The following is a 21,860-nucleotide window of genomic DNA, read 5'->3' as shown; positions in this document are numbered from 1 at the left end:
CGCTCCTTCTTAGCCCCCTCTCGCCGGCATGGCGCACTCCGGGTTTCCCGACTCCAAGGCAAATGCAAAAGCTAAATCAATGAGGACCAGTTAAGACACGTTTGGTGAAGCGAATGTCGTGAAGATTTGCCCAAAGAAAAAACACTTCCAGGATCCGGTCCTCTCATAGGTAGAATCCAGGCGAGTCTGGTATGAAAAAGATGAACGTCTGACCGTTTTGCGAAGAAACGTTAAAACGACGTCCATCCCATTTGCGTTGGGCTGCAGGATAAAACAAGTGTCGATCGTTCGTCGCTCGTGTCAGCATTTTTATTTCGGGCCGGTGTTGACTCGTGCGTTCGGCGAATCTGGGAAATCTTAAAAAGAAGAACCAGTGAAGAAAAGAGTTGGTTTCAAGGTTGGACTTGGTGTCATGACTTTTGGGGCTGCGGTGTTGGCTCGGGAGTCCCTTCCACGCCCTCCATTGGGCCGCCTTCTCGCGCTTTGCCAGTGGTCTCTCCTTCGCCGGCAGTGGGTGTGGTGAGCTTTTCTTTGGGATACGGCTCGAGGTCCTTGTGGCTCGTCGAAAATGTCGAGATTATAGGCGTGTAGGACGAGGTGTGGTCGGCTTGCGTGGGTGTCTTAGCTTCAGGGCCGGCAGAGATGGGACTGAGCAGACTCTCAGGCGCTGCGGGGTTGGCTTCTTGGGGGTGCAGATTGCCATTCATGAGGCCATTCCAGCCTCCCTCGATGTCTCGAAGCAGTCGCACGTACTCCTCGGGCACCAGTCCGCTCTCCCCAGTCTTGGGGTCTTGAGCAACCAGCCAACCCTGGCCGTGCCTGTATGACACTAAAATGACCTGTCCTTCTACAAGAGGTAGTTCATTGTCGTTTTCTCGTGCAAAGTCGAAAAGCGCTACTGCCTTGCCATGCATCTCTTCGTCTGGTGAAGCAATGGTGAATTGATAGTCCCGTGAAAAGCGGCTGTCGTCCTGAATGTAGTCTCCAGGCTCTGACATTTCCTCGTCTGACTCGTAGGCAGGGCCTTCGTTTTCGGCGTATGTGCGTCGGGGGAGTAGTGCTGCAAAGTGCGAGTCTCGCCGTGACGCGCCTTCGGGCACCGAAAGATTTGAGGCTGTTGGTGGGTAGGTGATGTAGCCTTGGCCGCTGGCTTCGCTGGCATCTCCAGCGGGGCTTTCCTCGCCATTGGGCACAGCGAGGGGCGCCCTCCGTTGTTCCTCGGGATAGCCCCTCCTGCCCCGCGTGTGGTCAAAGTTGACAATGTTCGATTTGTGCTTCTTGTGCCGCGCGCCGTGGTGGCTCGTGACCACTGGGCTGGAAATGTCCTCGTCCTCACTGTAGGGCGGTCCGTCGCCGTATGCCATCTGCGGGAGTTGCTCGCCTGTCGCATCCCAGGAGCCTGCTGACCAATTGCCGCGGTCGGTGCGCCATGCCACAGGTGGCGGATCTGATAATCGCCGACTTACTTCGCTCGCTGGAGTAGAGATGTCGGATGGCTGGTCAGGCAGAGGGCCGTAGAAGAGTGGGTGCAGCGGGTCGTATGCAAAGTCCCGTACGAGGGTAAAGTCGAGGCTCGAGTGGAAAATCGGGAAGGCCGTCGATTGTGGCCGCGAACGCGTTGGCTGCGGGGCATTGGATGTGTTGGAGAAGGTGGACAGGCGCTTGTTCAGGTAGGAGCTGGCCCGCTCGAGTTTTGCCCGCGATGGCGGGGATGTGACTAGTGGGGGCAGCGTGGTTCGGTTTGCGCCAACAGACGTGGCCGAGCCAGGCTCGCTGCGCGGGGATAAGACGTCGGCGGCCATGATGTCGTGTCGCTGCGAGTATCGCTCTCGCCCTCTCGCCTCGACACCCTCGGTTATGTTATCCAGCCGTTGCGTCTCGGCGGCGAGGATTGGCGGCGAAGACGTGGCGTTCATGCGCGGCGGATTGCTGGTGCGGTGGTGTCTGGGTCGTCAGCAGTGAAATAGGGGAGTAGCGGCCGCGGGCTGCGGTGTGGTGGTGGTGGTGGTGTCGGTGTTGGTGTTGGAGAAGGTGGTGTTGAGGCGGCGCGCGGTGCAGACGAACTGGCGGGTCCAGGTTGGGCGTACCGGTAGTGGTGAAGAAGGAAGAAAGCCTGCCGTCGGCAGCGCACAAGGCGCACACGGTGCTCTCGAATCACAGAGACGCGGTACCTGAGAGGCGGCTCCTGGGGATCGGTTACGGCTGATGGCGCAGTGGCTCAATGTTTCCCACAATGTTTCGCGGGTGCAGACAACCAATGGGCCGACAGACGGCGCCGGACAGCTTCTGGAAAAGTAGCCGCAGCGAATATGCGCCCGGCGATTGGGACAAACACCGGCGGGGATGAAGATATTTGCAGTGGGCAGCGGTTGGGGAAGCGCTCGCCGGGGTCGATGGCTGCTGTGGGGGTCGAGTCTGGCGCTAACACTTACCCAGTGAAGAGAGAGCCAAGGATTGCGCGAGTGCGGGCGGGCCTCGAAACAGGCGAGTTGGCAGAGGTGCCAGAGGGGCTTCGAGCGTGGGCGGGTGGGCGCAGTGTCAGTGAGGTCGAGGACGTCGGTTACGGGTGTTGTGGTTTGTATAGAGCGGAGCGCGTGTGCTGCCAGGCTATTATTAGACTTATTAGACAGACAGCGGGGATGTGCTAGACGCCGATTCAATGTTTCAGGCTCTCCCATGCACGTCAACCAGCGCGGCCACGATAGAATGAGCAATCATGCAGAGAGCGTTGCAGCGATTTTGGACGTGTACAGCTGGTGGGCCTCGACAAGACAGGTTACGCCTGGCTGGCCAGATCGAGGGCCTGTGACTTCGCGGCTCTCCGTCTCTGCTTGTCTTGCTGTGAGGCCTGACTGCATTGACCCTAGCCTCCTCACGTGCATGTTTCAGGATCCTGCGGCCTAACCGGACCAGGACGAATGGCGCACTGCTCACTGGAGTTGTCCACGGGACGGCAAGGAGCTCCTGGGACATGTGCGCCCGAGTCGTCATGTCAGGAAATTGTTGCTCAAGCCAAATGGCGCTCTTGATGAAAACTGGGGTCCGGATTACGTAGCATGTGCTGCTGATTGCATGTTGACTGGGCTCATCCTGTTTGGCATGGCACATCGCGCAAAAACATTCCCATGCCATCCCACCATCTGCTATACCATGCAATGCTATGACCCACCGCCTTTCAGGAACAGGAAATGAGCCGCTGTCAGACACTCTGTAGTTTGATATTGGCTTGAACCCTCTTGCGAACGCCTCCAAAGTTGAAGTGTTCATGCCCCGCCATCGCATTTCCGGCAGTTGCCGTGCTTATATAATCTCGCGCTAGCTGCGAAGCTTTGTCGACCTCAAAGCCTGCAGCACACAACAACCACACCAAAGGACAGGCACCCGGTGCCATCCTCCACCCACACCACTACCAATTCTCTTCATGCTTCTACCCCCCACTAGTTGAGCCTCTAAGTAGTCTCTTGTATCTGTCTTGTAAGTCTGCACCGTGCAACCCTCCGCGTCTGAGATGATGATTACCTTATTGGAGCTGTCCTAGGCACTAGCCTTTGAGGACTTCAAATAATATACACTGAAAATTCTGATCTCCCACTACCGTCACTTTGTTGTTAGCATAACATTTGCGAGCGCTGGCTAACGTTGATGAAGAGTTTTCTGCCCTGATAGTCGCTCCGACCTCTTCATTCTTCATCATGTCGGTCGATCCGCGATTGAGGGCGCGGCAACAACAGCCTTCGCCTGCCCCTCCACCTCCACCGCCACCCCCAGCTGAGCCTACATCTATGGGTATGGACGGCACAAATGATGCACACGCGGAGAGCAACTCTGTGCCCGACGATAAGTTCAAGCTGAAGTTTTGCACCGTGTGTGCCAGTAACCAGAACCGGTATGTCCCACATCACCTCTCACCATGATCTCTATTGACATCAGTAGCTCTATGGAAGCACATCTTCAGCTAGCCTCTGCACATCTTCCCACCATTTCATTTGGCACAGGATCACTAGTGCGTCTGCCTGGCCCAACTGCCATGCAACCCAACGTGTACCACTTCAATAGTACCACCTACCGTGCCATTCACGATGAGCTTGCTCAGCAGAATACCGCGCTCTACACCCACAACGGCTTGTTGAACATGCTCGGTCGCAACCTCAACATCAAAGGCTTCCCCGAGCGCTTCCAGGACTGGGTGCCCGGAAAGCCCCGTCTAGAACATGCAGAAGACAAGGGATTCCAAGGAACCGAGTCTGGCGTCGCTGATGTCGTGATCACTTGTGAAGAGCGCTGCTTTGATGCTGTGCTTGAGGACCTCCATAATAAGGGTGGCAAGCTTAATCGCCCTGTCCATGTCTTCAATGTTGACATCAAAGACAACCACGAAGAGGCCCTCGTTGGTGGTAAAGCCATACTGGATCTTGCACTGAGTCTGAATGAGGCTGCTGCCAAAGAACGGGAAGCATATGGCGAGAGTGGCTGGGAACAAGGCGGCGGTGCTGCTCGTACAGGCTTTGACGAAAAAGTACCAGAGATTCTCGCAGCATGGCAGGATCGATGGCCGAACATGCCTTGCTTTGTGGAAGCCTTGCCTGGTGCTTGATCTCTGGACGGAACACATCCATGGGCGTTTTGATTTTCTACTTTTACCGGACATCCCTTTTGATACCCACTCAGCATAGCGAGGCGTTTTCGGTACATTCTTGGAAGAAAATGAAATTCATCACTTCCCCCATATCCATCCACGTGGCATCATCTCAAATGCATTTCAAGTGTCCGCCTCGCGATAGTATAAGTGGAGTTTGTTCACTAGCTCATGAACGTCAAGGTATGGAGGCGAGGTAAGAGGCAGCAATGCAAATGCTATAGCACGTGTTTGATGTTTACGTCGCTAATAAATCTTAACCAGTCTTGCATCAGGTTCTCCGTCTAGCTATCGTCGTCAATGTACAGTCCCTGAATTATCTGCACAGCTGAATGCGCTGCCAATCAATCCACTCGCATACGACGTGATGATACTGTTGATCACCGCATACGTTCCTCCAATACACAAGAACACGCCAAGCAGGATCAACAGCCAATGACCATAGTACGCCGCCTTCTTCATGACGCCGCCGCGCTTCCAGTCTCCATGATCATGGAGCCACAACCACGCGGGCAGGCAGATCGCAATGGGCGCAAAACACACACTTCCTGTCAACGCAATCAGGAAGCTAAAGATTGGGATCGCCTGTGCCAACACAAACGACAAGCTACCAAGACCAATCGTACATCCGAACCACGTGCCCCAGTGAATCGCGCTGTTGCGCTGCAAATGGGGTGAGTTACGGAGGATGCGTACGAAAACGTATTTGGCGGCGACGTGCAGGTAGAGGCAGCCGGATACCATTAGCCCAATCAGACCGATTCCGTATGCAATCTTCTTGATCAAGGGGCCGGCGGATCCGAGAGAGGGGTCGGTGACCCATTTTCCGCAGTAGGCATAGACGACGAGTGAGAAGGTGAGGTAGGAGGCTTGTACGATGGACATGCAGAGGTAGACGGACTTGTTGTAGTCGCGCGGGTTCTAATGAGTGCAGTGCGTCAGTTGAATGAAAGGAAGACGAGTAGCTTGGACCAGCCGTACCTTCATCTCACTGATGACAGGCAAGAAAGCAGAAGTCCCAGCCGAAGACACAAAGATCGTGGCTGATGCCGTCATCCCGACCATGAACGACGGATACGCAATCGCATGATATCCGAAATCATACTCGCCCACCGGCGGTGCAGCTGCAGGTCGATCGCGCGTCGTCACACCTACAACAACGACGAAGACGGCAACATACACGCTCGCAAAGCCCGCCCAAGACCTGCATCACGCTTGTCAGTCCAACTCCCTCGACGCCAGAAGTACGCGACTCACAACCACCCAATCTTCTCAAATTTCCTCACACTTGCGCTCGCCACAACCGCGACATACGCCAATAGCGCCCACCAAACCGTACACGCCGCGTGCTCACTTAACGCATTGAACCCGACGCTCAGCCCCACAATGCCCGAACCCGCGCACAGCACGTACGCGACGATGAAGAGGAAGCCGCAGATCTCGCGCACGACGGGCCCGCCGACGACGTAGGCCATGTCGGCGATGGAGTGACATTGCGCGTGCGAGTTGCGGAAGTTGCCTTGCACGATGGCGAAGTATGTGTTTAAGGCTGCCCCCAGCCGATTACGCTGAGGGCGCCGCCGACAGCGCCCAAGGCCGTACATTGCGGTTGGGATGCTGAGGACGCCCGGTGGCGAAGATTACTGGGGGGTGTTAGGTGGCTGACCTCATGGATGGAGTAGAGGATGACAGAGGGTCTGTTGAAATCTTCCTGTGGTTCAACCCATAGGAAAGGGTTGATGAGGCCCTATGAATAGATGCATATGGAAGGGCAACTTACGTTTCAAGAATATCACGCTGGCTTTGATCCAGCCAACGAGGCGGAATTGGACTCCATCGGTCGTTTGCTTGAAGACTTCAAAGTCATCGCCGGCAGCGGCGAGCTTGATGGAGCCAACTCGGATGCTGGAAGGTGGACTCTGGGGAACAACGCTGATCTCTTTTTTCTCGTCGGACGCCATCCTGAGGTATAGTTTCCTCGAGTGTGGAATTTGCTTCGTATCCGTTCAGCTTGCTACGAAGCACTCTCAGCCCGCGATACTCCAGGTAGATTGACCAAGTATCGAAGTCGAAGTGGGGTGTCTGATACAACCTGCCAACCACGTGGAAATCCTATACAAGCCGATCCAAAGGTACAGATACAACCCATGATTTATAGTAACCGATTGAATGGGTCTGACTGGGATTCCGATCATGTTCCTGGCTTGATACACAATGTGATGGACACATCTCATTGGCAACCTTATCTCCAACCCAGCAGGCGCAAGATATCTCAGCCCCAAAGCTGGGAAGCGAACTTGATGATAAGCCTAGCATAGGATATCCACATGCATGGTTCGTGCTGCAGCCGAAGCGCATGTCCTACCCTACACGACTTCGCAGTACGCAGCGCAGATACCATATTACACATCTTACGAATTTCTGTAAATCCAAACAAGCACCCTTCTCATCCAAAGGATCACATGCATCAGTCCAGCCTTCCTCAAGGCTCATCGATTTGCCGAGCTTGCTTCCTCGCGCCAACCCAATCGCTGTCGTCGAGATAGACAGATCGGCTGCTCATAGCCGAACATGGTAGATAACGGCTACGCACGTTTCTGGCAACCCTGCGCCTGGGCACGGACGGGCGATCCGCATTCAATGCGAACGATGGACAGGTGGGTGTTATCGGGACTTTCTGAACCGCTGGTGAGCATGTGAGCTGGCGATGTTGTAGTGTAGGGAGGGTTTGTTCCGACGGTACCATGTTTATGGATTTGTGGGAGCGCTGTTGGGGAACTGCCCACGTGTTGCGGAAGGAAGAAGGGAAATGTATTGCTTGAATGAATTGGAAGGTAGGGGATGTGCATTCTAGTAATGTACGTACCTAGGTAGTCGAGATGTTTGTTGCAGCTGTGCACGCCCGGGACGTGAAATATGAAGTTTTCGATTTCATCTTGCTCTGTCGAGCTTGATACTCAATAGAGTAAATGCCCCCATGCCGGTATGCTTTGCTTGCCTGCATATACCTCTGAACCAGAGGGGTACATGCACTTCGAGATTTGAATCCGTCGCGCTATCACGTGATGTGGATGCATACATCCATTCCAGGATTGTATGAGCAGTAGCGAAATACACCGTTAAGTGTGGCTATAGTCGGAGCATAGTACCGCCAATGAGATCCATTGACAATGCACGTACGCGTTCTTCGGATGAATCGTTCCATCACCACACGTGCGGGGTGAAGTGCGGGCGTGGTGGCGTACGTCATGCTTCTGACACCACAACTTGAGAGCTTCAAAGGTGTCTCCTGAAGCTGCATACGTCTACTCATGATGCCTGAGAATCTACGATCCATCGAGATGATTAAAATTCCCCTGCTACTTCCCCGGTTTCCAAATACCCAACGGCAATAGCGTTCCGATGTTGACCCCTCATTTCAGACGGCAGCGTAGCCCCATCTGTGATAGATCGACGCATTCAAGCTTATCGCCAGACATGCGCAAACTCCGCTGCAAGAAGTGAGCGGCTTCGTAATGTCGGTTGGCTGCTACCGAATGCGTGGATGGAGACTGATTAAGTAGGAAAGGCCACCAGCAGCAATGGCATCCACAGACCCCGGCTCCAGCTCGGCGTGTCGCAGTTTCTCCAAGAACTAGAGATTTATAACATGCTACAGCCGCTTCTGACTGGTACTTGAGCGTCGATTGCTATTCGATTGATTCGGAAACAGCTCCTTTGCTATGGCGGGTTACAGGCTTGGTGTTGATGTGGGCGGGTGAGTGCTGATTCCAACTTCCGCGCTGCCCACGAACAAGTCGTCGTCGATTTTGTATACCTAGAGGGACCCTAATCGGTTCGATGCCGCCTAGAAATACGTAGACCGTCTTGCTTGCAAGATGCTAACGAATCCTCAGTACTTTCACAGATGTGTGCGTGATCACCCCGGATGGGGAAGCTGGTAAGTGTGGTGTATTTATCCTTCTGCAACTCATGCCAACTACCACGTTCCAACAGTACGCACGAAAGTCCCCACGAACACGAGCGACCAGTCAATTGGTGTCCACGAAGGCGTCGTAGAAGCGCGTAATATTTTGAAAGAAAAGTACAACTGGGACGGCAAGTTCGAATACATACACCATGGCACCACGACCGGCACGAATGCGGTGCTCGAGAACAAAGGCGCAAAGTGTGGCTTGATTGTCACAAGGGGACACAAGGATATATTGACGGTTCGGAGAAGTCAAATTCCCGGTGGTCTCGGAGCATGGATAAATTATGTCCAGCCAGAGCCACTTGTGCCATTGGAGCGAACGGTCGAAGTCAGAGAGCGCATAAAAATTGACGGTGAAGTGTTCTATGAGTTGGATGAGAAAGAGTTTCGCGAAAATCTACAGGATCTCAAAAGGCAACAACCACAGGCGATTGCCGTCTCGCTGCTCAATTCGTTCTCGAACAGTGTGCATGAAGAGAAGGTGCGGTCGATATTGACCGACGAATTCGGTCCAGATGTTGAAGTCGTCACTTCGACGGATGTGCTCCCAGAAATTCAGGAATATGAGCGCACAGTTACCACCACAGCCAACGCGATTGTGAAGCCAGTCGTCAAAAAATATATGAAGAATCTGCAGAAGATGCTCGAGAAAGACACAGACACAATTCGCATCCTGAAATCCGATGTGGCGATTTGACTTCGGTGGATCTAGCTGGAGAAACCCCTGTCAAGATCTTGATGAGTGGACCTGCTGGTGGTGTCAAGGCTGTCTCGCACTTGGTAGCAAAGAACACGCCTTTCAAGAACTTGATCACCTTTGATATGGGCGGTACCAGTACGGACTGCGCTCTTCTCTCCGGAAGCGATGCCATCATTCGCCGTGAAACCGAAGTTGGCCATCTATCTGTTAGGGCGCCTTCAGTCGACGTAAGAACTGTAGGTGCCGGTGGAGGATCGATTGCGATGTACAATGAATTCACCAAGAACTTCCGCGTAGGACCGGAGTCGAGCGGTGCAACTCCTGGACCTGCAGCATATGGCAAAGGCGGAACCCAAGCAACTGTCACTGATGCAAACCTGACACTGGGCTATCTCCCTTCCAAGCTCCTAGGCGGCAAGTTCCAGCTCGATGTCGCTGCCTCAGCTGCCGCAGTGGAGAACATCGCCAAACAAATGGGTCTCGAGATGACTTCAGCTGCAGAAGGTATCATTGATCTAGTCAACGAGAGTATGCACGGCGCTCTGCGTCTCGTCTCAGTCGAGCAAGGCTATGATCCCCGTGACTTTGCGCTGGTTGCATTTGGAGGAGCCGGTCCTCTCCACGCAAATTCGCTCGGAAAACTACTTGGGTCGTGGCCTGTCATCGTTCCCCCAAGTCCTGGTGTGCTGTGTGCTCAAGGCGATGCTACAACCAAGATGTCACATGAGGAGAGCTGCACTTACATCAAGGTATTCTCCGAGATTACTGCGGAAGACCTGACCAAGACACTTGGCGACCTGAAGACTAGTTGCATGGAGAACCATGAAAGTGGCACTTGCAGATCAGCAAGCGAAACTCAAGGTCGTCTTTCAATCTGACATGCGATACAAGGGTCAGGCGATGACTCTCACGGTCGATTTCAGCGAAGAAGAAGTCCACAACACCAGTGCTTTACTGCAACACCTTCGGACCAAGTTCAACGAAGCCCACGAGCAGCAATTCAGCTTCTCGCATGCGGATGCCGAACTTGAAACTATGCGAATGCGAGCCAAGGTTATTGATGCCTCTGAAGAGGTCGCAATCAAACCTATCTCATTAAAGGCTGACAGCTCAAGTCCTCCGGAGGATGCTATCACTTTAAAGCAGGATATTGTATACGAAGGCAAGAAAGTTCAAGCTACATTCTGGGACCGTACCAAGATCACAAAGGCCGGCATTAAGATCCCTGGCCCTGCTGTCGTCACAGAGATGGACTCGAACACCCTCATTCTTCCAGGTCATTTTGGTGAAGTGGACTCCATGGGCAACATTCTCATTTGGCCTGAAGACAAGAAGTCTGATGAGAAGACTGTGCATACCAAGGAAGCCGCCAAGCAGCTCGTACAAGAGACACCCCTCATCTCCACACTCATTGCTTCCGCTCTGGGCTCGATACGACGCGAGATGGATACTCTCATGTTACGTTGCGCCATGAGTCCGGCCATCCGCGAGCAACAAGACGAGTTCAACGTCATCACAAACACCCGCGGCCAAATGCTCGTCGGTCAATTTGGTAGCTTCATCACGCAGTTCTTGAACGGCTGGAAAGGTACAATCGAAGAAGGCGACATCTTCGTCACCAACGACGTCTACCAGATCGATGGCGCTGTATCCCATCTAAACGATGTCATCATCTTACTGCCGATCTACTTCGAGCACAAGCTTATTGGCTGGGCAGCCAATTTTGGGCACTTGACCGATGTTCAAGGCAAAGTGCCGGGATCGATGAGTATCAATGCTAGCACCATCTACGAAGACGGACTCCAAATTCCCATCTGCAAGCTGTATGCTAAGGGCGTATACAACGAGGGCCTCGCGTCTCTCTTCTTCCGAAACTCGCGTATGCCCGAGTGGTTCCAATCCGACCTGATCGCTTTGGTGACAGCTTGTCGGACAGCAGCCACACGAGTCAACGAGCTCTGTGAGCGATATGGGCTCGCGGTGTACGAGGCTGCGACGGACTATCTTCTGGACCAGAATCGAGCTGCAATCAAGACAATCATCGACGAGAAGATTGGGAGCGACAGGTCGTCATTCACGGACTTCATCGATGATGACGGCCACGGTATCGGACCTTACGCGATTGCATGCTCGATGCAGAAACAAGGCGATAAGCTGGTGTTTGACTGGGACGGTACTTCACCGCAGTCCAATACGTCGATGAACTACTACCTTTCGATCACGATGTTCAAAATGTTCATTGGGTATTATTTACTGGCCATCTACGACCCTCATGCCGTCGTCAATGACGGCTTCCACGACCTCATTGACATCAAGATACCCACTGGTACCATCCTGCGGCCGGTACGACCTGCAGCGCTCAGTTGTAGGACTCACCTTCTAGGCCGTGTAATGGACGTCATGCAGGCGCTATTTGGTCAAAGGAATGCAGCCTACCGTTGTGCAGCAGGCTTCTCTGACTCCCCTCATCTGTTTTATTCTGGCTTCAAGCCCGACGGCGAGTTTTACCTCTTGTATCAGATTGGCTTCGGAGGAGTACCTGCTCGACCAATCGGAGACGGACCAGATTGTCACTGCCTCTTCCCAGCCATCAAGTCCATACCTGCGGAGAATATTGAGCTCTACTTCCCTGTCATCATCGAAGCAAACGAAGCATTGCCCGACTCTGGAGGCGCTGGATTCTACCGAGGTGGCAACGCACAACGCACGCTGTACAGATGGCTTTGCGAAGGTGATGTCAGCATCCACGACGATAGGTGGATGATAAAGCCCTGGGGTGTCAATGGAGGCATGCCAGGAAGCAGATCGAGGAAGATCCTTTACAGAAACAACAGCTATGGCACAGACAGGGAAAAGGACAACATTGAGCTTTGCCAGTCGAAGCAAGATTACCTTCATGTCTATCCTGGTAGGTCATAATTTGCATTAATCATCTCATGTTCTCCTATACTAACTTGATCACAGGCGACGTTCTCGAATGGATAACCTGGGGCGGTGGTGGTCTCGGCGACCCCCTAACCCGGCCCTCGACCGTCGTCGCACAAGAAGTCCACAGGCGCCTTGTCACCGTGTCCGGCGCGGCGAAGAACTACGGCGTCGTCGTGCGGCCAGCCGACTTCAGCGTCAACGAAGGCGCGACCACCGAGCTTCGCGAGAAAATGAAAGCAGATCGCGTGAAGACTATCGATATGGAAGGCTACAATCGAGGAGGCACGATTCGCGAGTTGATGGCGAAATGCGAGGAGGAGACGGGGTTGAAGCCACCGCGGCCACAGTGGGAAAAGGATCCGTATGGCCCGCATGTGGGGTTGGAGTATGTGAAGAACTGGTATAAGAGGATGAGGAAAGAGGGCATGGAGTTGTGGGATAAAGCCTAAAGATGCTGAATGTAATGGAATGCTCGTGATGTCTGCCTTTTTATACATCATTAGCCTGCTAAGACCACACACGAAGGTCAGTGCTGTTTTTGAAGGACTCAGAGTCCGATATTGAAAGCCCAGAAGATGGAATAGGTTGTAATGAGATGAAGAAAGCTGCCAATGGCGTGCACATTTGGACGACCCTTCGTGGATGCGTGGGGTCAAGCAGTGACGTTAATTGATCAACTGGAAGTAAGTGCTGGCCCATTGAGACTGTGACAATCTCTGCAGCCGCGATTTGCGTGTCGGCAAACGATGTCGAGATAAGGCGATGACACGTTAGTGGGTGCTGGATGCATGGTTCGTGGGGAACTTTGGTGGCTCTCCGCGCCTGCAGCCGAATACGAACTGACAGGGCCCGATGACGCTATGCACCCAAGCCCGTCTCAAGTCGTTCACGAAGCTTCACACTAGACACAACACGCCTCAATCGTTGTGATTGGTGCTTCATTGCAAACTTCTACCTTTCATGCAGCTTCCGGCAAGCAATGAAAAGGCCACAGCCACCATGTCCGACGAACGCACGCCTCTCATCCAGCACGTAGACGTGCGACCCCACCGCGACCGATACCCACACCATCGACTCCGCTTCATATGCACTTCGATCCTGAGCACTCTCGTCTTTGGAGGCGGACTTGCCGCCGTTATACTCTTCAGTCTCGGGTCATTTGACGACCACCGCGAATCTGCGCCCGTCTCAAAACAGTCGCTGTTCTCCGCCTCGCAGATACCAGAAGGATGGATGCACAAGACGACGGCGGGATATGAAGAGCTGCAGAGCATCCTCTTGAATACGCCGGATGCGGAGCAGGCGCGGTCCTGGAGCAGGTACTACACGAGCGGGCCGCATCTGGCAGGAAAGAACCTCAGCCAGGCCCTGTGGACGATGCAGAGGTGGCAAGAGTTTGGCATTGCAAGCTCCATCGTAGACTACGATGTGTATATCAATTACCCGAAAAGCCATCGATTGGCACTGTTGGAAAAGGGCGACGACAAGGATGAAGCGCGCGACAGTCATGCGCCGACTGAGGGCGAGTGGAAGGTCACATACGAGGCACGACTGGAGGAGAATGTGCTGGAGGAAGATAAGTCGAGCCAGCTTGTAGACCGCATACCCACCTTCCACGGCTACAGTGCTTCGGGCAACGTGACGGCGCAATACGTGTTCGTCAATTACGGCACGTTCCAGGACTTTGAGGACCTGCTGGCAGCAGACGTCAGCCTAGACGGAAAGATTGCACTGGCAAGATACGGTGGCGTATTCCGAGGACTCAAGGTCAAGCGCGCGCAGGAACTGGGCATGATTGGATGTGTCATCTACACTGACCCTGGAGACGACGGCGAGGTTACTGAAGAGAAGGGCATTGCGCCGTATCCCGAAGGGCCTGCCCGAGAGCCAAGCAGCGTCCAGCGTGGGAGTGTTCAGTTCCTCAGTATGATGCTTCTGCTGCTACAAACATCCGAATGCTAACACATCACAGGCTTCGCTCCAGGCGACCCTACCACACCTGGTTATCCCTCCAAGCCTGGCGCGCCTCGCCAGCCTACCAACAACGCGATCCCGCAGATCCCATCGATCCCCATATCCTACGAAGACGCGCTGCCTATACTCAAGGCGCTCAACAGCCACGGCCCTAAGGCGACCTTGTTTGGAAAGAGCTGGCAGACTGGTGGATTGGCATACAAAGGCGTCAAATACAACATCGGTCCTTCACCTGAAAACTTGGTGCTCAACCTAGTAAACGAACAGGAATATACAACGACACCACTGTGGAATGTTATTGGTGTGATCAACGGCACACTGGCTGATGAAGTTGTGATTCTGGGAAACCATCGCGATGCTTGGATCGCTGGAGGAGCCGGAGACCCGAACAGTGGCTCTGCTGCCTTCAACGAAGTCATTAGGAGTTTTGGCTTGGCTCTACAAACAGGCTGGAAGCCATTGCGCACGATTGTGTTTGCAAGCTGGGACGGCGAAGAATATGGCTTGATTGGCAGCACTGAATGGGTGGAGGAGTACTTGCCCTGGCTCTCGGGATCTACAGTCGCATATTTGAATGTCGATGTTGCGACGGACGGACCTGACTTCAAGCTGGCTGCGGCACCTCTGTTGAATCAGGTGGTGCAAGAAACCTGTAAGGAAATCCCACACAACATTGAAGTCCTTGACTAACCAAGATAGTGAAACTTGTCACCTCGCCCAACACAACCGTTCAAGGACAATCTGTTTACGAAGCCTGGGACAAGGTTATTGACACGATGGGTTCGGGCAGCGATTTTACGGCCTTCCAAGACTTCGCCGGTATACCATCAATGGATATGGGCTTCGGCTTCGACTCGAAGTCAGCTGTGTACCACTACCACAGTAACTACGACTCCATGGACTGGATGGAACGCTTCGGAGACCCTTCTTTCCAATACCACGCGACAATTGCAAAACTCTGGGGCCTCGTTGCTGCGAGACTGATAGAGACTCCGGTGCTCCAGCTGAACGCGACTGAATACAGCATCGGACTGGATAGTTACGTCGACAGTGTGAAACAGAAGGCAAAAGAAGCCAAATACGGCGACAAGGAAGATGATGCCTTTGAAGCGATGGACAACGCACTTGTGCATTTCCGCTTTGCAGCTGCGATCCAGGATGCCACCGCCGCCCAGCTCCTTCTTGACTACTACAACAACGATATTCCATGGTGGAAGCCTTGGGAGAAGGTCAAGCTCTACCTTGCTATCCGCACCATCAACACCAAGTACAAGCTGCTGGAAAGGAAGTTCCTATACCCCGAGGGTCTGGACGGCCGACCATGGTTCAAGCACGTTGTTTTTGCGCCTGGCAAGTGGACTGGATATGCAGGTGCTACATTCCCCGGCATTGTCGAAGGCATCGACGAGAAGGACGATGCTACAGTCAAGAAGTGGATTGACATTGCTAGTAAGGCAATTGATGCGGCGGCGGATTGGTTGGAGGAGTAAGGTTAGGATGCATGGATGGCAATATGTACAATCGTTGGATACCCGTATATACAAGTTTATGCAGCGCTTTTGGCTTCTATGTTGTAGATTCCTACTTCAATATGTCCGTCTTCTTCAGCCATGTGACTACGTCAAGATCTTGAGATACAAACTTCAGATTGAGCTGCCCTGGCGTTAAAAGCAGCATAGCAGAATCTAAAATCTGAATCCAAAATTAATAGGGTACTAGGGTTCAGTGTTGCGGTACTTAGGTCTAGGAAGCCGATGGCTAGCACTACCCCACAATGAAGTTCCCACGCTAACTTACGCTCACGAAAACGGCAAGGTTGCGGAAATTCCTCATTCGCCACCTCGAACTTTGTGGGGACCGCATCCAACGCCAAAGTCCGCAAGGTCGAGAAAGAAGCATAATCTGAGTGCGAAAAAAATACACTGCTGCTATTGATACGCCGACAACTTCATTTCAAGTCGCAAAAAGTATCAGCATGGCGAAGCGCAAGCGTAACAATGCGCAAACAAATGCAGTGAAGAAGCCAGCCACGAACGGTATCCCAAGCCCGCCACAAGAGACGAACCCATTGGAACCTGCGAATGTTCATTCGGTTATCTCGTCCGAAGAGATTGAAGTTACGGTCGAGACGCTGCAGACTCTGGCCAAGCACCCCGTTTTGATCAAATCGAAAGCATGCAAAGATCTCAGGACAGCCGTATATGGCTTTCGCCAGGCATGCACGACAGGTCTGAACTCTGCTGGTAATTACATAAAGTTCAGCTCATCGCCCCAATCCACTGACGAAATATGGCAGAGGGCAGCAATCTCACCGCACGCATTTCAGCAGCTCTCACAGACTCCAAGTACTTGGATGCACTCATTCTCCTGGCCGAGATGCGCATCCGCAAGGACACACCCACGCTAGGAGCTCTTTGCCGCTGGGTCCGTACGCTGGACGTCGTCTCTGGACTTTCTATTCACGTCCAGGTCCCCAGCCAGACCGTCGTTGGCCACAACGCCGAGAACGAGAAGTTGATCCAAGTGCTGGATGCCATTCTCAGAGTTACTGGACCCACGGATACGACCTCGAATGGCACAGCTGTCGACTCAAAGCCTATTTCGCTCCAGGAGATCTGGAATCTGCGCGGTTCAAGCGAGCCAACTAGGCAGGTGCGCAGGAGTATTGAAGACAAGTCGATATTCGCTACGTGTTCGCCAGATCTGAAGGATAACTTTAGAGTCATTGAGACTACGGCGGGTCTCCAGCGGAAGCCTCCGAATCTGCATCCTGCGGTCTTGTACGCTTCGCAAGACGATGCGGTACTACTAGGAGAAGGACCCAAGACGGAATGCTTCAAGCACCCTATCGTACCAAATCTTCGACTCATTAGAGACGTTTTGTCGCCTGAGGAGTGTACGGCTATTATCGCAGCTGGAGAGACGATCGAGTTCATCCCAGATGCGCCTATGCGGCCTCAAGGCGAGGATACGAGTGTCCTAGCCCACAACTTCTACTGGGTCATCGATCAAGCGTTCCACGACAAGCTGTGGAGCAGAGTCAAGGCTTTTGTGCCAGAAGTAGTGGCAGGAAAACAGGTGCGAGGTATCAACAGAAGGTTCAGGGTGTATAGATACGTCCCTGGCGCGGAATACAGATGTCACATTGGTACGTTGCCTCTTTACTGGCAGTGCAAAGAGGATGATTGCTGACTTCATTAGATGGCGCTTGGCCACCCTCAGGCATCGATCCTGTCACAGAATGCTTACCAGTACGACTCCTCGCCGACAGATGCGCGCCAGTCTTCGCTCTTCACGTTCCTCATCTACCTCAACGACGACTTCAAGGGCGGCGAGACTACCTTCTTCATTCCGAGTGTCAAGGAGGGTGTCATCAATGCGTATCCAGTCAAGCCTATCATGGGTAGTGTGGCAGTGTTCCCGCATGGAGAGGCTCAGGGTGCGTTGCTGCACGAGGGAACGGGCGTAGTGGAGGGTGCGAAGTACGTTATTAGGACGGATGTTGAGTATGATGTCGATGCTACGGTGTAGTGTAGATGCCAGGCTGGCGGTTTATGGCATTGTCTCGTATCTGATATTGCGGCCTAGAAGCCTTCAGTGCCTCTGAGTACGTGCTTCACTGAGGTTCTGCGTGTTCCTGATATCCCTCATGCTCCCTCCAGGCGGAAACAGTCCAATTCGAATAGCTGTTTGTAATTTGAAGGTTCTGCGGTATGTATGCGGCCCATAGCTCATAGCTAGCTCAGTTGCGTTTGCACCTCACCCGCACCAGGTCCCTCCCCACCAAGCAAACCCACCCCGCAACACACAATCCCCCTCAAAAACCACCACACTACCACAATGTCTTCCCCAAGCCCCTCCAACCTCGCCTGCCTAAAGGCACAAGCCGACTTCTGCGCCAGCATGGCAGATCTCGAGTTCAAGACCTGGCGCAACCTGCACGACGCCCTCGAGGACTCTGCGGCGCCCTTCGCCAACATGGCGATCCGACAAAACGTCCGCATGCTGGGGGATTGCACTTGTGTGCCAATCCGAGAGCTTCTCCAACGTGTGCTCAAGGCACAGCGAGACCTGGCGAAGAGCGCAAGAGCGCTGAAGGAATGGGTGAGGAAGGAGAAGCGGGCTCACCGAGCGTTTGAGAAGATGTTGGCGTAAGTACTCAGCCTGAAATTGAGTAGAGAATGGTGATTGACGCGCTTCTAGCTTGCTGTAGGTGGAAGAGGTGCGCGCGTCTGGTCGCTTAGGCCCCATCACTGTCACAGGCCCCGGCGTGGCAGTACTTGCGGCACCCGCGTTCAAATCGATAGAAGCCATTGGCACAGCTCCAGATCCCGTTTCCGCACTCGAATACACAGGTGCAATACTCCCCCTTCTCCTCTCCTTGAGAAACGCACTGCGAGCGATCACGCGTCTGGTTGGCGAACACTTCGCCTAGATACGCAATAGGCACGCCTGGAGATTTTTTGATAAGTTTGAATACAAAAGCGAGGGGGATTTGAGAGCGAGCTACCTAGTTCCATAAGCTCCCAGCCGCATGTGGGCGGTGAAGGGCATTTTCGCGCGTGGGTCAGAGCACTTGCGAAACCCGACAGCAAGAGGACGAAGAAGATGGCTTGAAAGGACATATTGGACAGAAGTAGATAGACTGGAGAGATGGAGAAATCAAAAGTGTTTTGTTATCGAATCTTGGAGGTGACATGACAGGAGAAGCTAAGGAACGTGTACAGCGCACGAGTGTTGCACAGACGGCGGGACAGGGTTTCACCGTCGAGAAAAGGGCTGAGAAATGCTGTGTCGCATCCAGCAACATGAGCTTCGCGACGACATTGCACGTTTACTTCCTAGGCTGGAAATACACTGACGGATGTGTAGGGGAGACGGTGCATTAGAGGTGGTGGACAGGCTCGGAGAGCCTTAGCCCCTTGCGGGGGAAGGTCCGATGCCGTGCATCTTCGGCGCTGCATCACGCGTCATTCCTCAACTACACCCGCTAACATTCAACGCCATATATCGCTGTTACTCGACGCCTTCACAAGTTAACTTGCGATGTCCGAGCGGCTCGGGTCGCACCATGCGCCTCTTTCTGCTCAGCTCGTCAGCCTCAGGATCGCAACAGCCGGCTAGGCTCATCGCAGCAATGGAACGCGCCGTAGCAGCCCCAATGCGACTCTGCCCCAATGCGACTCTCAATTGGGGCCACAGACATCTCCTCAAAACCCCCCCTGAGGATTCCTTTCCAATGAGGTATTCACCGCAATGTCTCTAATCCAACCCGGCTTCGCCATCCGCCGCAACGGCTCATGCCCCGCCGGCCTCGAAGTCGACTGCGGCGGAACTGAACCACCATTCCACGCATGCTGCCCATCCTCGTTCACCTGCCCCGGTCCTCAATACAATGTAGTATGCTGTCCTTCAGACGCGATTGATTGTAACCACACGACGTTGACGAACGTGCCGCAGCCGACCTGCGCCAATTCGACATGGGACATGTTCGACAACAACGGGTTGTTTTGCTGTGAGCATGGATTGTCGGGATACAACAAATCAAATCTGAATACGTATTCAGATGGGTGTGGGATTCCCGATGTGTCGCTTAGTGTGAGTGTAAGCATGTTGAGTACGGTCGCGGTGGGCCTTGGTAAGTCCTAGTGTGTCTGGGAGGTGCCGTGGATATCTGCTAATACTGCAAGAAAGATCCAAATACTGTTGTGTCTTCAGAACGATCCTCCACGTCTATTGCCCTATCAAGCCTATCCTCCGCGTCTGCGAGTCCCTCGACAGTGCCTACACCAAGCCCCTCTCCGCTAGCACAATATTCTCCTTCGACTTCGGTCGGCGCAATCGCTGGGGCTGTCATAGGAAGCATCGCGGCTCTTCTACTTGTCATGATTCTTACGTGGTACCTGATGCGCCTAAGACGTCGTCAAGGGGTCACAGGATTTAGCGGCGAGACTCGGGACCGACCAGAACAGAGTGGAAAGGACATATATCGGGTGGAAGCAGGAGGCCAGGATATACATGAGGCGAATGAGCACGGCTCGAAGCCAGATGTGGAGCTACCTGCCATGCCTCATCCAGTGGAATTGGATGGCACAGGTGGTTTTAGGCGCGACGGTATTTAGCTTGCACTACGTTCACATTGGGCCATGGAAATCCCAACCCTCAAAGCACAATGCTACTTCTGCGAGCTGCATACGTTTGGGCTGAACGTCTTAGTAGAATAGTGCATAGTGCATAATGTCCTTGTCCCTGCTACTGTTTCTTTGTCCTCGTGAATGAGTCGCAAGTGTGCCAATGATATTATGCTCTCGCAACATTTCCTCACTGAAAGAATTCTTTCATCATTGTGCACGATCAATGTCTCTTTGTCTTTATGTCTGCTATATACTGAAGCATGTCGAGTAACTCCTAGAGCGTAGAACAATACCTCAATTCGACGAAACACTTCGCAAACCATAAAAATAAATACAAAAACATGACTGGATACGGCAGCAACCCAGAGTCCTGCACTGGCGAGCCTGTACTCGTTGGAGTCACTGGCGATGCATGTGGTACATGCTCCTCAACCAACATCCCACTGTACGATCTGTCATGTCACAAATCTGACGACTTCTACTGCCGCGACTGCCTCACAAAGATGTGGAACATGGTCGACGACGAAATTGTCCGCTGCCCCTCCTGCAGCAACGGCTGCCATTTCCTGCCCCTCCAGCTCATCCAAGACTTTGAGGGCATCAACCACGAATTCCTCGAATTTCAGGCCTTTGACAAGATCCGCGAACAGCCCGAGGTCATGAACAACCTGATCGCCTTCACCGCCGCCGAGGCAGTCACCTTCCTCGACGTCACCTACGGCTACTTCGACGACCAGATCCTCAACACCGTCGAGCTCGGCGGCCTGCCATCCTACCTGTCCGCCGGGACGCATGAGATCTTCACTGCGAATCCATACTACATGGCGCTCAAGGAGGAGCTTACTTCTGTATCGAAGATGATGGCTACGCCCTTGGAGCTGGAGGATGATTTGATGCTAGTCTTGAACAACACTATTGTCCGTGACACGAGGTTCAAGTACGCGGATCATCTGGACATGCATGACATTGACTTGCAGAACGACGCTGCTATCCTCTGGGAGGCGACTAACACTTTTGAGGATCTGAACACTATTAGGGAGAACTGGGTTGGCATGATTAGGATGTGGGTTGACTTGCTGGCTTGGAGGCATCTCGAGCGGGTTGCGTCTGTAGAGGGCGGAGCGGCTGAGCGCACGAGGGAGCCCTTGTCGTTTGCTAATATGATGTAAGTATTCTGATAGGCAGAACTTGTAGGCATGTAGCCTGTAAAATTCTGCAAAAACATACATTTTGATTCTCATTCACTGTTCCGACTTCGTTGAAAACGCTTCCACTGTCGCCTAGCGCCGCTAATTGACAATATTTTGACACTGTCCGCCCATTTTACCTACTTACACATCTCGCGCCCACGTTATCCCGAACCCATACAGAACTGCTCACTGCCCAACCACTCGGCTCACACTTTACTCAACCTTGACTCTTCGCTCTCAAGATGTCACAAACTTCACAACAAGCACGGATGGAGTCGCGACAGGCCGCCTTTGAAGCTCAAGGTCAGGGACAGCCATTGTCCGC

General features: G+C 53.3%; 10 protein-coding genes across 10 annotated transcripts; 7 read left to right on the top strand and 3 right to left on the bottom strand.

Moving 5' to 3' along the window:
- Window positions 1–410: 410 nt before the first annotated feature.
- Window positions 411–1,802, bottom strand: SNOG_00548 (hypothetical protein; the record flags this gene model as incomplete). Its single annotated transcript, XM_001791178.1, has 1 exon — window positions 411–1,802. One exon carries the CDS (start codon window positions 1,800–1,802, stop codon window positions 411–413), a length of 1,392 nt encoding a protein of 463 aa, XP_001791230.1.
- Window positions 1,803–1,912: 110 nt separating this feature from the next.
- SNOG_00547 (hypothetical protein) lies at window positions 1,913–2,882 on the bottom strand (the record flags this gene model as incomplete). Its single annotated transcript, XM_001791177.1, has 3 exons — window positions 1,913–2,185; window positions 2,433–2,607; window positions 2,752–2,882. The coding sequence occupies 3 exons, from the start codon at window positions 2,880–2,882 to the stop codon at window positions 1,913–1,915; spliced, it is 579 nt and encodes a 192-aa protein (XP_001791229.1).
- Window positions 2,883–3,692: 810 nt separating this feature from the next.
- SNOG_00546 (hypothetical protein) lies at window positions 3,693–4,594 on the top strand (the record flags this gene model as incomplete). Its single annotated transcript, XM_001791176.1, has 2 exons — window positions 3,693–3,886; window positions 3,934–4,594. The coding sequence occupies 2 exons, from the start codon at window positions 3,693–3,695 to the stop codon at window positions 4,592–4,594; spliced, it is 855 nt and encodes a 284-aa protein (XP_001791228.1).
- A 339-nt stretch (window positions 4,595–4,933) lies between these two features.
- SNOG_00545 (hypothetical protein) lies at window positions 4,934–6,597 on the bottom strand (the record flags this gene model as incomplete). Its single annotated transcript, XM_001791175.1, has 4 exons — window positions 4,934–5,557; window positions 5,618–5,840; window positions 5,894–6,185; window positions 6,417–6,597. The coding sequence occupies 4 exons, from the start codon at window positions 6,595–6,597 to the stop codon at window positions 4,934–4,936; spliced, it is 1,320 nt and encodes a 439-aa protein (XP_001791227.1).
- A 1,967-nt stretch (window positions 6,598–8,564) lies between these two features.
- Window positions 8,565–12,686, top strand: SNOG_00543 (hypothetical protein; the record flags this gene model as incomplete). Its single annotated transcript, XM_001791174.1, has 5 exons — window positions 8,565–8,580; window positions 8,633–9,277; window positions 9,322–10,119; window positions 10,151–12,217; window positions 12,274–12,686. The coding sequence occupies 5 exons, from the start codon at window positions 8,565–8,567 to the stop codon at window positions 12,684–12,686; spliced, it is 3,939 nt and encodes a 1,312-aa protein (XP_001791226.1).
- Window positions 12,687–13,236: 550 nt separating this feature from the next.
- SNOG_00541 (hypothetical protein) lies at window positions 13,237–15,701 on the top strand (the record flags this gene model as incomplete). The annotated part of the gene is made up of 3 exons (XM_001791173.1): window positions 13,237–14,161; window positions 14,210–14,863; window positions 14,911–15,701. 3 exons carry the CDS (start codon window positions 13,237–13,239, stop codon window positions 15,699–15,701), a joined length of 2,370 nt encoding a protein of 789 aa, XP_001791225.1.
- A 485-nt stretch (window positions 15,702–16,186) lies between these two features.
- SNOG_00540 (hypothetical protein) lies at window positions 16,187–17,799 on the top strand (the record flags this gene model as incomplete). Its single annotated transcript, XM_001791172.1, has 4 exons — window positions 16,187–16,454; window positions 16,508–17,289; window positions 17,413–17,693; window positions 17,748–17,799. 4 exons carry the CDS (start codon window positions 16,187–16,189, stop codon window positions 17,797–17,799), a joined length of 1,383 nt encoding a protein of 460 aa, XP_001791224.1.
- A 252-nt stretch (window positions 17,800–18,051) lies between these two features.
- Window positions 18,052–18,646, top strand: SNOG_00539 (hypothetical protein; the record flags this gene model as incomplete). Its single annotated transcript, XM_001791171.1, has 2 exons — window positions 18,052–18,315; window positions 18,425–18,646. 2 exons carry the CDS (start codon window positions 18,052–18,054, stop codon window positions 18,644–18,646), a joined length of 486 nt encoding a protein of 161 aa, XP_001791223.1.
- Window positions 18,647–19,467: 821 nt separating this feature from the next.
- On the top strand, window positions 19,468–20,333 carry SNOG_00538 (hypothetical protein; the record flags this gene model as incomplete). Its single annotated transcript, XM_001791170.1, has 3 exons — window positions 19,468–19,726; window positions 19,778–19,849; window positions 19,930–20,333. The coding sequence occupies 3 exons, from the start codon at window positions 19,468–19,470 to the stop codon at window positions 20,331–20,333; spliced, it is 735 nt and encodes a 244-aa protein (XP_001791222.1).
- A 353-nt stretch (window positions 20,334–20,686) lies between these two features.
- SNOG_00537 (hypothetical protein) lies at window positions 20,687–21,514 on the top strand (the record flags this gene model as incomplete). The annotated part of the gene is made up of 1 exon (XM_001791169.1): window positions 20,687–21,514. The coding sequence occupies one exon, from the start codon at window positions 20,687–20,689 to the stop codon at window positions 21,512–21,514; it is 828 nt and encodes a 275-aa protein (XP_001791221.1).
- Between the last annotated feature and the right edge of the window lie 346 nt (window positions 21,515–21,860).

The sequence above is a fragment of the Parastagonospora nodorum genome (genome assembly GCF_000146915.1).
Source record: "Parastagonospora nodorum SN15 chromosome Unknown scaffold_1, whole genome shotgun sequence".
In the NCBI taxonomy this organism is placed as follows: domain Eukaryota; kingdom Fungi; phylum Ascomycota; class Dothideomycetes; order Pleosporales; family Phaeosphaeriaceae; genus Parastagonospora; species Parastagonospora nodorum.
This window is presented reverse-complemented; position numbering and strand designations above follow the sequence as displayed.